The following is a 17,529-nucleotide window of genomic DNA, read 5'->3' as shown; positions in this document are numbered from 1 at the left end:
CCATTGTACCTCTGGTAGGTGATGTTAGAGGGGCCCAATCTGTACCTAGGGTAGCATACACTCAGCCTCTGCTGTAAACACTTAGCACACCACCGAGTGATTTCAGAAATTCTTTGTTTGCTTTACTTTGTCAAATGGCAGCTTGTCTTCGTCTCTGTTGGGAGTTTGGGAACTCTTAAAACTTCTTTGAAGATTTATAAAGAGAATAAACTTTACTGCAGGTGAATTTGTGAGTGCTTTAATATAGATCTAGTTTTAGGAATGCCATAATTCGTTGTCCTATTTTCGGCTGTACTCTGTGGTAGACTAAAAGTTTATTTAGGTACAAAGCTATTTTGAGAGAGAGGGAGATAGAGAGCACAGTTATCTCAAGAGATTATCTAAAAATCTATTTCTATATTTTATTATTATATTTATTTATATTAAGAATCTGATGTGTGTTTTAAATAAATAAAAGGCATCAAAAATTACGATTTCTGAAACACTTTGAGAACTAAATTTTGCTTTCTCAGATATGTATTTTAAATTTTTTTTAAGTTTTTTTTGTTTTGTTTTTTTTTTCAATTTAAGTAATCTCTATATCCAGCGTGGGGCTCGAACTCACGATCCCGAGATCAAGGGTCTCATGCTCTTCTGACTGAACCAGCCAGGCACCCCACTCTGATACGTATTTTAAAGCAAACATGTGTAATATGCATATATTATACATATATATGTATAATAAAGAGTGTGCATAGTATATATACAAACTCAATGAAATACATTACTAGAATACTCCATCTCAGAAATTTGGCTACTTAGTTGGCTCAACCACAATTTCTTCTCAGATCACTTAAGGCACTTAAGTGAATTTACCTGAAGAATGGTGCAAAGTTTATGCTTTTATTAATTTTATCTGGGTGTGGGTCATACTCAGATTCCTGTTCTTGAATATGCAACGCTTTAAAATAATATATTTATATAAAGAGTGGAAAAAATCTTCCCCAAATCTCTACTTCAGTCTAAAAAAAAAAGAAAGCAAACATTGTATATTTTACCTCATTCTGTGGAAGTGGTGGCATTTGGGTGCTTATTCTGAGCCCTTAGTCCTTCTCCTGTATGTATAAATTCTCTCTCTTTTTTTTTTAATGTTTATTTTATTTTTGAGACAGAGAGAGACAGAGCATGAGCAGGGGAGGGGCAGAGAGAGAGGGAGACACAGAATCCAAAGCAGGCTCCAGGCTCCAAGCTGTCAGCACAGAGCCCGACATGGGGCTCGAACCCACAAACCATGAGATCGTGACCTGAGCTGAAGTTGGATGCTTAACCGACTGAGCCACCCAGACTCCCCCAAAGTATCACTTCTTTATTCAGATTTTACATGAGTACATCAGTAACACTATCTCCTAAAGTGTTCTTCCTAAGAAAAATTAATTCATGATTTCTATCAAGGAGAGAAACTTCTGTGTCTCTCTTTTCCCAGCACATAAACAGTATTTAAGAGAGGCCTAACATTGGTGACATCTTGAGAATAAAGGTCAGGCCTTTTGAAATTAGAACACAAGTCACTTCTTAGGAAGGTTTTCTTCTTTAAGGCAGATTAAAGGTTCAAATGAAAAAATTGTTCAGTATTCAGTAACTGTCTTTAGTTGCTTTGTACAGCTGTATTTTATCATATTTTCTTCATTTAGTTTTTGCTCTTTAGTTAATGAAACTGACTTGGGATTAGCAAAAGTGTAGTCCTAACCTTGTAAATGTGATACTAATTAGTTACATGATGTTGGACAAATTATTTAACATCTTTGTTCTTTATTTTAATGTGTAAAATGGGGAAAATAGGGGCATCTTTCTGGGTCAGTCAGTTGGGTATCCGACATCGGCTCAAGTCATGATCTCACGGTTTGTGGGTTCGAGCCCCGCATTGTGCTCTGTGCTGACATCTCAGAGCCTGAAGGAGCCTGCTTCGGATTCTGTGTCTCCCCCTCTCTCTGCCCCCCCTCCCACCCCCACTCACGCTCTGTCTCTCAAAAATAAACAGTAAAAAAAATTTTTTTAATGGGGAAAATAATAGCATCTGTTTTAATAAAATTTTGAGAGGATTAAATATTCATGTAAAGACCTTAGTTTGCCTAGCACAGAGTATGTGCTTAATAAGTGTTAGCTAATACAATCAGAAAAGATGGCGAGATCATGTCAGGGATTGATCTGTTAAGGCTTTAGCTGAGGATTAGAGGGTTTGAGAAAGGATTTGAGTAGTTTTGAAGGATAAGTAGAAATTGACAAAGTGGAGAGAAGGAGGGCATCATAGATTTGGGGGAATGGCATGAGAAACAAGGTGGAGAAGGAAAGTAAGGGAAGACAATATTATAAACCATTTGGGCTGGAGGGGGTGGCTCAAAAATTTAGTATAACTGAAACTCTTCCGAGAACTGGAAAATGAACAGAACGGTGAGGTGAAGAATGCAGGTGGTCTGGATTGGCCTCCTCTCACTTGGCTACTTCCCAGGTAGGCCTCACGGAAGGGACTACTACTGCCATGCTCAAGGGTCCCCTGGTCCCCTGCTATGCTTCCTTGCTTTTTCTCCCCTTCTCCTGGTTACACTCAGCAGGTAAGTTGCAAATCTCTGTCTTTCTCAGTGTCATTGGCCTACTCATAGTTTTTCCAAGAAAGGATTTAAAATGAGCTTGCTAGGACTTCATGGAATGTTTTGAAAGTGAATTAGGTTAGCCTTTTGGCCAGAGTAGAGAGAAGAGCCTTCCCTCTATTGCTTTCTGCTCATGGATTGGTGGAGCTCAGGGACTTTCTCAGCAGCTTTAGGGAAAGGAAAAGTGTTTTTTCTCTTAAAAAACATTGTGTAAAGTCTTCCTTTTGATATTTTCTAATTTCAGGATATTTTTAAGGCACATTTTCTCTCTTGAAAAAGAACTCTTGTCTTGACCTTGTCTTGGGAGCACTTACTCTCAGGGGTAATCAAGAACTGCAAAGAAAAGTTAACATTTTAATTAAGTTCATTATATTGATCATGGTCTGCATAAGGAGTGATGTAAAGGAAAAGAAGCATTTTTGCATTAATCTTTAGCCTAACCACACCCCCCGTATGTGTGTGTGAAGGTGTGTATATATTACACATCTATATGTATTTCTAATTATTATTTCAGTCCTCTTCCCAGAAGGGTTACAGAGCGGTGTACGTTTTGTTACAGTGCAATTTCCATCATGTGGCCACAACTGTACTGCCCCATTCAGGTTTCATGAATGATTAAAATAAGTGACTTCGGAATGTGTCGTTTAACACACGCTGTGACCCTTTAGTTATTTTATGTTTCAGTTTGTATAAAAAAAAGAATGCCCTTTTTAAATAAGTATTTAAGTTCAAATTTTTGTCTATTTTTAAAGGAATTATGAGTATTGGAATTGATAGAAAAAATATTTTTGTGCTTATTTTCCCAAGTAACATTTAAACATTTCTGCGGACTCGGCAGGATTAATGACAAGGTCCTCATTGATAGGTCCTCTTGTTCAGCATTCTAATCTTAAATAGATGTATTTTGTTACCTTCCCTTTTTCTCTAAAAGGGAACTATTGCAATCAGTGCACATATCAGTCAGTACGCATACTTCAAACTTTTTTTTAGTAAGTTGTTAATGAACTTTACATTTCAGCATTTTTTGTGTGTTTTTTTTCATTGTTTTCCCGTTGTATTTATTAAATACTTTTTGTGTAGATTATACTATGCAGAGAGGTTTCTGCCAAGTGAGCAGGTTTCAATTCTAATACCAGCTATGGTCAGTTGATCATTGATTGGTTTAGCGCACTGTTTTGAGAATTCTTATGCTATAACTGGCTCTGTAAAGGAGTGCCTTGATTGATTAGTGCTGTGTGACCATGAGCATCAGATGAAGAGTGGTGGCCTAATAGCTTTGTCAGCTGAATGGGGATGTATGGATATATTCAGACCTTTGATTCCTTCCTTCATACGTGAAGATTATCTATAGTTGTTTTTCTGAGTTCACTTGAAATGGTTTATGATTTTCTATATTGTTAGAGAATTTTCTTCTCTGCCAAAGCAGAATTAATAATTCCTTTGTCGCTGCTATGATAGCCCTTTATTACCTTAGTTTTAACGCTATTTCTTCATCATTAATCATTTACTTGTCTTCCACTATAGATTGTGAACTTAAAGGAAAGGACAGTGTTTTATTTATCTGTACATTGACCCTTGAACAACACAGGTTTGAACTGCATAGTTCTGCTTACATGCAGATTTTTTTCCGTAAATACAGTGCAGTATGACAAATGTACTTTGTCTTCCTTACAATTTTCTTAACATTTTCTCTTCTCTAACTTACTTTATTGTAAGAATACAGTATATAATACATATAACATACAAAAATGTGTTAATCGATTGTTTATGTTGTTGGTAAGGCTTCTGATCAACAAGGCTATTAGTAGTTAAGTTTTGGGGTGGTCAAAAGTTACGTATGGATTTTTGACTGCATGGTGGGTTGGTGACCCTAACCCTGCATTGTTCAAGGGTCAACTGTGTGTCCTTAACACCTAACACTATGCTTGGTACGTGTCTCATGTATTCAAAAAATAAGATAGTTTATTATTTTCTTAATGACCTAAACGATGTTTTATATGACATTGAGACATTTATTATATTTGAAGATGAGGTGATTATATCTAACTCCTAGGATGCTGGTGGTGTGAATCAAAAGGAAGATGTAGATGCTTTGGGTAAGAGTAGACAAGTCAGTGTGGTTTTGGAATGCAGAGAGACTTGGGGTTTGAGTTTCCATGTGCGAGTGAATGGTGATACCATTAGAAAAAACAAAGATGAAAGGGTAGATTTGGGTGGCATGAAGTTTGTTTTTGGAGAGGTTGGATTTTGATTTAAAAAATGTTTTTATATTAGTTTTGGAGGTAAGAATTTGGTAGTTGGTTAGTTGGTTAGCTTTCTCTAGTACATGCTCCTTAGCACTCTACTTTATTATAATTACTTGTTCAATGTCCATCTTTCCCTTTAGGCTCTGAGCTCCAGTAGGGCAGGGAACCTGTCTTGTTAACAGCTGTATCCTCAGCTATAAACACAATTATTGGATGTAGCAGGCACTCGGTAAATAATTGATCAGTGATTTAATGTCTGCACTGTTAGTTGACTTAAATTGTATCCTATCTTGTCTTCAGTTTATGTTGCTATGGGTAATTGCTTTTCATAGAATCATTGGAATTTTAAACTTAAGATTTTAGAAATCTTTGGCACATTCCCCAATTGGACCCTGGAAAGGTGGAGTCACCTACCCACAGTCATTGGACCACACTCCAGATTTAGCTACAGATGGTATTTACTGATGGCGAGAACCATTGTTACTTATCCAAAGAAGTATGCATACAGTACATGTCTTTCAGGCTAGTAAAGGGGGAAGATAGAATGATGGCTTGAGTGGACTGTGGAGATTTCCATAGCATGGGATTCTCTTCCTCTTGTTTAGTCATTTCTAGTACCTTGACCAATGGCCACGGAAAAGATCAGAAAGGAGATGAAATTTTATTTGCGTTTGCTGGCAACATTAGATTTTTTAGTTTCTAATGATTAGCATGAGTTTCTGGGTAAGCTATTGATTTTCTTTCCTCCTTCCTTGTCCATGTTAGCATGGTGAATAATACTGGTTCTGGGTTCACCATTATTTGATGTGCTGTTGAACTCTTATGTGCTATTGGACTTTGTTTAAACAATACCTTCTGTAAAACAAAGTTTAGAAAAGATGGATCTGCCTGAGATCACAATCAGAAGATATAATTTTAATATTCAACAAGTGTCTTTGTAAGGTATGGACATTGATCATCAGATTAAAATAAAATAAACTTCCAGTATTTTATAGCTTCCCAAACACAGTACACTTTTGTTTAGATCATATAACAAATATTCCCTTAATTTAAATTAGATTAAAAAATTTATAATTTGTTTTTGTTTGTTTGTTTGTTTGTTTCAGTATCATGATAAAGAGGAAGTTGTCTTATGGATGAATACTGTTGGGCCCTACCATAATCGCCAAGAGACATATAAGTACTTTTCACTTCCATTTTGTGTGGGGTCAAAAAAAAGTATCAGTCATTACCATGAAACTCTGGGAGAAGCACTTCAAGGAGTTGAATTGGAATTTAGTGGTCTGGATATTAAATTCAAAGGTAAGTAAACCTTAATAGTCCTTATAGTACAAGTCAGATTATAGACTAGGGTTTCTCAGTTTTGACACTATTGACATTGGGGCCAGATATTCTTTTTTGTGGGGGGCTGTCCTGTACTTTGTAGGATGTTTAGCAAAGTTCTTGGCTTCTACCCAGTAAGTGCCAGTAGCACCTTCCAGTTGTGACAATCCAACCTGTCATCAGACATTGCTGATTGACCTTAGAGAACCACTGCTTTAAACTCTAAAAAATGTTTTAATCTGTAAGTTAAGTTGCATTGAGAAAAGTATGTTAGTAAGTAACAAAGGTTTATTTTGAATATTTGTAAAATAATAAAGTAAATATTTGTTAAAATTTTATTTCCCTAACCTATTTCTTCCTGAAAAGTGATTTCTAGTAAACCTTCTAGTTATTGGACGTATGTGGTTAGGGAAGGCTGTCAGGAGATTTCATAATTTCTGGAGGTGCAGGAATGTCATGGGGTATATGGATATTTAAAATTCTGTGTAAAGCCTCAAATTCAGACCTGTACCATTGGCTCAGAATGTATTTATCAGTGGGTGTTAGTTTACTCTTTCAATTCTTGTAAGATAGTGTGGTTTTAAATTTTAGGTCAAAGACTTGTTAAAATTGGAAAAAAATCCTCATCTATTTATTATGCAGGTATCTATTTTATCAGGCCCTTTGAGTTTAAAGTGTTTAAACTTCCAATTTTTCTCTGTGAAATTAGCCAGAGAGTATATTTCCTCCTGCATAGACATTTTTAACCCAGTGAACAGAAGCTTGAGCAATTGAGTTTTTACAGGATCTTTGATTAGGTGTCCTGATTTTTGAATAGAGCTTGGATCTTGTAATCAGGAACTCTGAATTTTAATCCTGTTTTTTACTGCATTGATTTTACTGAAGCTCTTTACTCTAATTGTGATTTCATTGTCTACAAGTGTAAAATGAACCGTAATTGCTGCTATTTTTGCACTTTTGAGAAACGGATGTGAATTGAGATTTTTAAAGATAATGTTTAATTTTGACTGGTTAAATTTCATTCTTGTTTTCAGAATATTTTTTGTTATTGTTGAAAATAGGTGTACATATTTGTATTCTTCTCCCCACCCTTTCCCCACACTGTGTTCTTTGGGGCTTAATTATAAAATTAAGTTGTAAATTTAAACCACAGTGACCTGCCTGTAACTTTATAAATTATTGTAAACATGCCCTAAGGCTTGAGTTTTAATTTAATCAGGCAACTTAACTACTTAATTGCAAGTAAGGAGAAAACTTGGACTGGCATGTGGGATCTTTGAGAACATCAATCCTACATTTATTCACATAACTTTCTCCTTTTACATATTTGGTGCACATTTCTAGTGTACCAAGGAGGAACCAGAGAGAGAGAATAGGCAAAAACTCTGAGTCCTGCTTTGTTGCCGTGGACATATTTGATCACTTTTTGAAGTCCTCACCCTGTTTACTAAAGAAGAGTAATCTTTCAGCTATTTTCACTTGTCCTCTTTTATTCGTTCCTTGAGGCTGAAATGGGTAGATTGTTTAGATAGAGGGGAACGTTTTCGTTGGCTGTAAAAGTGGGCTTTATTTTCCTTTCCGACTAAGCACCTTTTGATGAAAAGCACAAGGATTGGCCAGGTGTTATTCCCGGAGAGTTGGCGGTTCCTTGGAGTCTTCTCAGCTCTGCACCTCCAACGCAGGCGGATGTGCTGCTAAGGGAGCTGCTAAATTAAGTGGTCCCAATGAAAAAGTAAATGCTGATTAGATTTCTCTTTTGCTTGCCCTGTTCAAAGACATAGTTGATCATGCTTTGAGAAATGTTTTACTAGGTTTCCTGGTTGTTATTTATAGTGTCATAGAATTTTAAAGGTTGGATGCGCCTTAGAGATTGTCATCTGATTTCCCCTTAGTGAAGCCCAGAGATGAAATGATTTGCCCAAGGCGTATCGTGGCATACTAATAATGCCACGGAAACTCGAGCCTTCTGTCCCTATGTGAATTATAGAAACATTTGTATTGTTAATCTTTTCATCTCTCAAGTATTCGGTTTTTAAAGGTTCTTCTTAAAGGCGTATTCAAATAAGAACATAAAGTTTTGGAAATATTTCAAAACTAGAAAAGACTGTACATATATATATATACACACACATACATGCACACACAGATAAATATACGTGCCTTTTTAAAAATTTAGTAGATTCTGCCAGGTTAAATGAATTGGTATTATCTCATAAAGGTCACTAAATTGACCTTTAGGGAACGAGTGACAGTCTTAAGTCTAATGTAGGATGCCTCTCACTTGAGATTTTATGTACAGCTTTTTTTTTCCTCCTAATAATGTTATATACTACCATTAGACAAAATACTGAACCAAGAACATTTAAATAAGATTAAAAATAGAAGGGCAGAATTAAGTTGGGTATCTTTGAACCAGGCCTGAATGCATTACCCTATGATTTTAGAGGGTACCACTTGGAACCCTGCCATTGCAGAATAGAGAAAACCTGTGCTTTAGAGTCAGAGAGACTTGATGCATCCCAGTGCCACCTCTGCCTACCTGTTTAGTCATGGACAAGTTATTCTTACACTTTGAATCTCATTTTCCTCATCTGTGAAATGAAGGAAATGATATCTACTTGACAGAATTGTTTGATTTAAATAAGGTAGTTTGTGTAGAGCATTTATCAAAGTTCCTGATACATAGTTTACATTTTAAAAATGGCCATTGATAGGAATACTAATCACACATAGTGTGGGTCTGTAGTTCCAACTTAATTTTGTATTAGCAATTATGAAATGTTAAATTAGTTTATTGATTATAGGGTTTGATTTATCCTCAAACTATTGTACTAGCTTGCTAAGTAGTTTTAGTTAGTTCTGCTAGGGCAGGGACAGTGGCATTCTTGTTCACTCTTGCATCCTTAGCTATTAAGACGTAAGCTCTTTTTTTTTTTTTTAAGTTTATTTATTTATTTTGAGAGAGAGAGAGAGAGAGAGAGAGAGAGCGCACTTGTGAGTGGGGGAGGGGCAGATAGGAGAGAGAGAGAATCCCAAGCAGGCTCTGTGCTGTTAGTGCAGAGCCTGATGTTGGGTTTGATCTCACGAATTATGAGACCATGACTTGAGCCAAAATCAAGAGTCAGATGCTTAACTGAGCCACCCAGACGCTCCCTATCTGTTCTTTTAAAATAAATTGTTTTAAATGTTTATTTTTGAGAGAGAGAGAGAGAGAGAGACAGAGTGAGAGTGGGGGAGGTATAGAGAGAAAGGGAGACATAGAATCTGAAGCAGGCTCTAGTCTCTGAGCTGTCAGCACAGAGTCGGACGTGGGGCTCAAACCCACAAGCTGTGAGATCATGACCTGAGCCAAAGTCGGACGCTTAACGGACTGAGCCACCCAGGCACCCCTGTGCCTATCTGTTCTTTATGATAATTGGTTCTACTATGATCTTTAGATGATCTGGAATAGTAATTCCTAACCAGGGGAGGTCACTGTCCACTCCCCCTCTCCCTCATTTGAGAATTCTTACAGCATAATGAAGGATATTGTTGAAAAATTGATGGCTTCTAGAGGATTCTTTCCTCCCATTTGTTTTATTGATCTTCTTTTGAATTTTCTTTTTCTTGAATATCCCAACTTAACAGAGAGATGAAATTATAAAAGAAATAGAAGTATTTCTTTTGCTTCTCTAGAGTGAAATGATAAGAGAACTACAGATAAAGGGAAATGCCAAAGGCTACTCTGAGTCTTGTGTATTTCTAATTCAGTGATTCTCAGTCTTGACAGTTTTCATCCTCAATGTTATAAGGTGTATATCCTTGTTTTTCAGGTGAGGAGGTTGGGGCCCAGAGGTTGGGTAACTTGTCCAAGGGTTCACAGATGCAAAGTGGCAGGGTAAGGATTTGAACCTAGGGAGCGAAGGGCTAGAGTTTGAGCTTTTAACCACAGTGCAGTATGTCCTTCCAGATACCTGTCTGGGTGGTAAGGGCCTGATTGCCAAAGACTGGGGAAAAGTCTGGAAAAGTGGCAGGTCCTTTCATTCTGCCTAAAGATTTTTACTTAAGTTAATCCCCCCACCCTGTTTTCAGTCCCTGGATTCTACTCTCCCTAATTGTGCAGCCTTTTTGTTGGAGTTCTCTAGGGGAAGGTGCCTCTGGTCTACTGGAGAGGGGGGATTGAGGTTATTCATCTAGCTTTGTGGTGAGTGGAAAAGGGAACTTGGGCATCTAAGCCTTCCATAAACATATTTTTATACAGTTCCTCTATGTGTTCAGCCCTAGATCCTGTCCCCTAATTTTTGACGTGTGTGGTGCCTTTCAAGTCCTGAGAATCTCAAGTGTCTCTTGTGTTCTGTGACACCAACCCCCTTTCTTCTGTTATGGTTTCTTCTGCTTTGTTAGTCATTTACCATCTTCTGTTAATTTTCAGTGTTCCAAAAATGCTTTGAAATCTTACTGTCCTCTTTTTGTCCTTGTGTACCTACATCCTTTTTATTCCTTTATTGACATTTTAATGGAGTTTCAGGAGGGAAAGGACACATACTTGTGGTTAATCTGCCTTGTTTAATTGGAAGTCTGGGAACTTAATGTCATATTTTGTCCTGTTGGTTTCAACCAGAGTGTTTTAGCCAGACCAAATAATTTGAATCTCGTACTGAATCTTGTATTTAGGTATTTTGAATTCTTGGTGTTAGCAGTTCCTTAAACCTTGCGCTGACTGCAAATTTGAATAGCCTGGGCTTTTTATAAGTTCCTTTTCAAACCATTGATAACATTGTTCTACTCCAGATTGATATCTTTTTTTTTTTTTCAAAAGAATGTATGTGTATATATTTTTTTCTGATTTTGACAATGATACAGGATCAATGTACAAAATTTAGAAACTACAGAGAAATATAAAGAAGCAAAAAATCACCTGGATATAATTATCATTAACATTTTCTTCCATCCTTCTTTCTTTGCATTCACCCACATTATTTAGAATTTTAAAAAATTGGGTTCCTGTTATATATATGATTTCAAAAAATTGTGTAACATATAGTGTTTATTATGTGTCAGATACATAATATTTTTAACTTACTGTTAATAAGTTATGTATAGTTTTTACTCTTCTTTTTTTTCTTTTTTTTAATATTTATTTTGAGAGAGAGAGAGAAAAAAAAGAGTGAGTGGGGGAGGGGCATAGAGAGAGCATCTCAAGCAGGTTCCACACAGTCAGTGCAGAGCCTGACCTGGGGCTCAGTCTCATGAACTATGAGATCATGACCTGATACGAGATCAAGAGTCAGATGCTTAACTAACTGAGCCATCCAGGTGCCCCTGTTAATTACTTTTTTAAAAATGTGTTTATGTTGTATTCTATAACTTGGATATTATAATTTTCCCCATTTCCCGATGATAAGGTATTCTGATTGTTTTCTTTCTTTTTTTCCTTTACTTCTCTTCCCTTCCTTTCTGTTTTCTTTCTTCCTTGCTTGCTTTTTTTTTTTTTTTTTAATGTTTTGTTTTTTAGAGAGCACAAGTGGGGAAGGGCCAGAGAGAGAGGGAGACAGAAGATCCAAAGTAGGCTCTGTGCTGACAGCAATGAGCCTGATATAGGGCTCAAATTCACGAACTGCTAGATCATGACCTGAGTGAAAGACACTCTAACAACTGAGCCATCCAGGTGCCCCCCCTCCTTGCTTTTTTTGATTTTTTTTTTCTATTAGAAATAATAATGCATTTGGCTACCCTAGCACTTAAGTATTTTAATGCATCTCTGAATCTTTTATTAAGGTAAATTCTTAGAATTACTGAATCAAAGGATATAAACATTTTTAAGGCCTTTCTCTCTCTCTCTCTCTCTCTCTCTCTCTCTCTTTTTGTTTTAGAGAGAGAGAGAGAGAGAGAGAGATAGAGATCATATAAGAAGGGGAGAGGGGCAGAGAGGGGGAAGAGAGAGAATCTGAAGCAGGTTCCATGCTCAGTGCGGAGCCTAACATAAGGGTCTCAATCCCATGACCCAGGATTATGACCTGAGCTGAAATCAAGAGTCGGATGCTCAACTGATTGAGCCACCCAGGAGCCCCAAAGGCAAATCTTGATATATGTTGCCAATTAGTCATCTAGGAAAAAATTGTACAGTTTACATTCCAGATAGTTTGATCAGTTAATCAATACTTTTAATATATATATGCTTTAATATATAATATAATGCTTTCGATATATATACTGATTAACTGTGACTATACCAGTTTTTCCAGATCTTTTTTTTTTTCTTCATTCAGCAGATTTTGAGTGTTTAGTGCTTTCCAGCACTACAGTAGGCTCTGGGTGTACAAAGTTGAACCAGAAACTCTGGCTTCAGGGGTCCATGGGTTTTCTGAAATTGTACATTTAGTTTTGTGTGAATGTGCATTTTGGGGGGACAAGGGAGACACCACTTTCATTGGATTCTCAAATGGATATGTGGCCCAAGGAAACACTGTGAATATATTGACACTTTTAATTCTTAAAACAACTCTGGAAAAGAGATAGCATAGATGTTATCTCTTTCTTACCGGTGAGGGATCTGAGGTTTGCAAAGGTTGAATGACTGGCTTTTATTCACATAGCTAGTAAATAGTAGAACCCAGACTAAAACTCAAGTTTCTGTCTATAAATTTGTCTATGGTGACTTCATGAAAAACTGCCAAGTGCTGCTGAATTTGACTTAGAGCATTTGTGATTTCCAGTTAAGTAATGCTATCAAAAGAGAAAGCTAATAAAGCTAGGCATGATAGGTTCCTAGAGAACTCAAATAGTTTCCATATTCTTTTGGCAATGTTTTCATTGTCCATTCAGTTATTAGTTTGGGGTGTTGTTGTGAATTGATGACAGATATACTGGTATGTAGTTTCCAGAATCTACCCCTGCTGTCTGCTTGAAAAGTCAGTATTAACATTGCCACTTTATAACTTTGCTTTTGTTCCCCCCATCCCCGCCATATAATGTGTGTTTACATTGGTGAAATCTTAATTGGCTCCTCTTCAGAATTCATAGGTGTGTATTTCATCCGAAAAAGGTATGTCCTTTTATAATTTTACAGTAGTGACTTACGGTGATAGATTTTTCAGAATTGTTTTCCAATTAAATGCTGAACAGTGATTTGGCACATTTAGACACTTTACATTAGTTATTTTCAAAGCGGCTCCCTCCTGAGAGAAGTGCTGTTTTAGCTGAGCAACCAGACTTTTCAATTATTTGTGATGTTTGTATTTGCCCACATGTCTGCAAGAGGAATTTCATTAAAATATGACCTCACATGGTCCTTTTTATAGCCCACGATAAAGATAGGTTTTCCCTTTGACCCATTTCTTTACTAGATTTTACATCAGTGAAAGATACTCTTCAAGACCTCTTTGTGAATCATTCTGAGATACTCCACTCAAAAATTTCATTTGTTTATATTGGCATTTTTCTCCTTACACACACGCACACTAATACACAAATGAGTGTATATGTGCGTACTGTCATATACTTCATGTTTTCCTTTGCTGAATAAATGTAAAAGCATGCTCTTAAAATTTGCTAAAATGTTCTGTTTGTTTGTTTAGTGCCTGTTCTGTGTAGAGTACTGAAACAGGCATAGGTGGGGATAAAAAGGGTATATAATCAGTATACACATAGCTCTCAAGGCCTGACGGTCTTTTTGAGGAGGTAAGATACTGGTATGAGGTTGTAAGTGGTATAGGCTTAGGTGTCATAGGGAGGTATGGGGAGAAAGCCATGGAACTCACAGAAAGGGGTGGGCTCTGGTATTTGAGAGGTGTGAGGGGTGGGGAATTCAGGATTACTCTACGGAGGAGAGGGTAGGAGATGGGAAAAATTTTAGGATAGACATTTGTAGTAGACTTTCCAACATAGGCCAGAAAGTCCAGAGGCCAAGAGAGCACAAGATGTGTGCAAACTGCAGGTAGTTGGGTTTGGCTAGAGTATAGGGTGAGAAGATGACAGATAGTTGGGCAAGAGAGAATTGAACTGAAGTTCAGACTGTGAGGAATCCTAAAAGCTTTATGCAGGTAAATGCCATTTTGTATATCTCAGAACTTCGTGCATAAGACCTCCACACTGTTAATGGAAATTATCTGTGAATGTCTGATTTTAACAGCAAGGAATTTGGTGGCTTCGCAGTATTTGCTGTGAGGTCTCTCACAGCTGTTTGCTGCTGCCCAAGCCTGCACCTTCCTGTGGTTCTTTCTCCCCTCATTGCGGTAGTCTCCTGCTGCCCTTTGTGCATTATCACACTCTGGAAATCTGGAGACCTCTTGCTACCAGTTCTTCTAGTTCCTGCTGTAGGAACCCTTTCTAGCAATCTCGGGTCCTAACCCTCCCGCCCTTCTCTGCTCTGTCTCAGTTTTTGCCATTATGAAAATCCTAAATTCCTGGCCGCCTGAAAGGGCCTCGGTGGAAAGGAAGTCTGTGTGGGAGCCATTGTTGGAGGCGACAGCAATTTTCTTCTTCTACTTTGGGAGTGAGAGTATTTCCCTATCTGTCTTTCATGGACTTCAGTGTTTCCTGCCGTCTTGGTGTTATGGTTTTGGGGTACCCACTCTGGACTGAGCTCTAATAAGGGAAAGCTGTTCTTTCTTGTTGAGGATTGGGAAGACATGTTGCTAGTGTCATAACTCAGATTGCTGTTTCTCGTGGAAATAATAAAGCTGGCTATTAATCATGGTTCAGCTGCAATTTATGTTTAAGAAGTTTTAATCAAGATTTAAGAAATTTAACATTGTTTCTTGGGGGGAATTGCATTTCAAGTTCAAAATAACCAATAATATAATACAGGAGACCTTAAACAACTGTGCTTTCTTGTTGTTGTTGTTGTTGTTGTTGTTGTTAGGATTTATCATTTATTCTAATTGCCTAAGTAATCTACAAAAACAATTTAATCATTTAAGTGGACATCTAGAGTGTTTGCAGGTTTTTTGGGTTTGGTCTTATTTTGTTTAGAAACTAATGACCATAAGCACATTTTTTCCAGTTTATTGAGAAATAGTGGCATATATCACTGTAGAAGTTTAAGGCATACAAGCATGATTGTTTGATTCACACATACTGTGAAGTGATTACCACAAATAAGTTGGGCTAACATCCATATTCTCACATAGATAAAAAGAAAAGAAGAAAGAAAAAAATTTTCTTCTTGTGATGAGAACTTTTAGGATTTACTCTCTTAAAGACCTTCCTATGTCATACAGCAGTGTTAGCTATAGTCATCATGTTGTACGTTGTATCCCTAGCACTTATTTATAAGCCCATTTTGAAAGCACATTTTTGGAAGGTTTATAGGTTAGAGACCATCTGAACAGTATTGTGGTAGCAGTATTTTTTAAAGCATTCAAGTGGAAATGACTCATCTCTATGGGACCTTTGGGTAATTAATAAACAGTGACACCTGCTAGATGGAGGTTGTATTTTAATCTTTCTAATTATGAAGAGTCTCTAGAATTCCTCATAGAATCTATGGCCTCCAGTGACTTGCATTTCCAAGAATGTTAAAATGAATATTTATCTCAGAGATCTTACAGCTAGAAGTTGTTCTATTTAGGATCATATTTTTGAGTTTTTATGTACATTAAATGAGAACTTTCCTGTGTATTGTAAGCTTTTTTATTTTTGTTTGTAAAAGCAAATTGTTCATTTTAAAATTATTTTGTAAATGTTCTTGTATAATTTTCTTTATACAAGGGAAAATTTCTTCATGTAATTAGATAGTCTTTGAAAATAAAGATGGTTAAATTCTTTTATTTTGAAAAATCTTAAAACATTCATTAAGAAGGAAAGAATTATCAACTGAATGAATCCTCCTATAATTATCATCCAAATTCAACTGTTATGAATACAAATTTTAACTTAAGGAAATGTTGGCTTTTCCTTGTGTAATTTTTCCTCTATTTTGCAAACCAGTGTGCTAATTCACAATTTTTATTTTATGCAGATGATGTGATGCCAGCCACTTACTGTGAAATTGACTTAGATAAAGAAAAGAGAGATGCATTTGTGTATGCTATTAAAAATCACTACTGGTACCAGATGTACATAGATGACTTACCAATATGGGGTAGGTATTATATGTTCCATTTAAAGTTTGGGCATACTTGCATAATAAGCACGACTTATGTAATGACTCTTAAGGTGATTGATTGTACACTGAATCAGTAAATGAGTTTTCATTATTTTCCACGAAATTATTTTAACATCAATTTTATGATCCCTTGTTGATCATACAGTTTATGACTCTTTATGATCCCTGTTGCTTGAAGGGGTTTTAACGTTGCCAAACCTTATATGATACTCCCTCAAAATACAACTTGTATATAGTATAACTTTTCAGATTTAAGGAATTAAAAGGCATTTTGAACAATCTGAAATATCTTCCCTTCCCCCATTTTTGTATATCTTATTTTAACTTATTCTGTCATATATAATCAAAGGAACTAAATAGGATTTTGAAGTTTTATTTGGGCTTTCTCTCATGTGGAACTGTGGTAGTATGGTTTTAGATAAGACAGTCTCCTGAGTGACTTGTTTTGCAGATTCTTAACACTGTATGTTTAAAATTTTTTTCATGGTTTTTTTTTTTTTAAGATTTTTATTTTTAAGTAATCTCTACACCCTGTTCGAACTTACAGCCCTGAGATCGTGAGTCATGTCTCTACTGCCTGAACCAACCAGGCACCCCTAAAAACATTTTAGTGTTTTAGCTCTTATTTTTCTGTATTGATGGATAGTTAATATAAACCTATACAAAATCCAAACTCTGCTTGTGCTGGGCTTGATTAGATTATTTTAGTTGGTTTTTTTCTTTGAAGGATATATTGACATGCAGCTTTGCAGGAGAACATCAGTATTAGGTAAAGGAATTCACATCTATGTACTGTTGAAATGAGTTAGTATTGCAAGTCAGTATAAAGTAAGTGAGTATTCTAAAGAGGGTGGGAAGTGACTATTCGAAAGAGTAGTTGAGTACTTACTGCAATTGGCAGGGCATTTGGGGACCACAGCTGCTCTGTGTCCCTTTGTGTCTCATATGAATGACAGCATGCAAGGCACAGAGCTCTGCCAGATATGTATGCTACTGACGAGGTGGGGAGAGTCCCATAGCTGGTTGAGCTACGTGAAGGTGGTGAACTTCTTAAGAATATGATGAAATTAAATCATTATGCTATGATAACCAGCATGTTTGATCATATTATTCTCTTGGTGGGTTTTTTTTCCCCCTTTGGACACCTGTTCTTATATATAATAAACATTCTGATTCTTTAATTTGTTGGCAGACCACTATATTCTTGAGCAGCAAACTGAAATACTGAACATATCAGACCAGAGTCTAA

At 36.5% G+C, this 17,529-nt stretch overlaps 1 protein-coding gene across 1 annotated transcript in view; it reads left to right on the top strand.

The window, feature by feature from the left end:
* Window positions 1-17,529, top strand: part of TM9SF3 (transmembrane 9 superfamily member 3) — a 68,948-nt gene that overhangs the window by 4,941 nt on the left and 46,478 nt on the right. The window contains exons 2-3 of the mRNA XM_042909412.1: window positions 5,977-6,172; window positions 16,134-16,256. Of these exons, the coding sequence (XP_042765346.1) occupies window positions 5,977-6,172; window positions 16,134-16,256 (319 nt within the window). The remainder of the gene's footprint in view (window positions 1-5,976; window positions 6,173-16,133; window positions 16,257-17,529) is intronic.

This window comes from Panthera leo, chromosome D2 (genome assembly GCF_018350215.1).
Source record: "Panthera leo isolate Ple1 chromosome D2, P.leo_Ple1_pat1.1, whole genome shotgun sequence".
NCBI classification, from domain to species: Eukaryota; Metazoa; Chordata; class Mammalia; order Carnivora; family Felidae; genus Panthera; species Panthera leo.
Note: the sequence above shows the minus strand (reverse complement) of the source record. Positions and strands in the feature narration are given on the sequence as shown.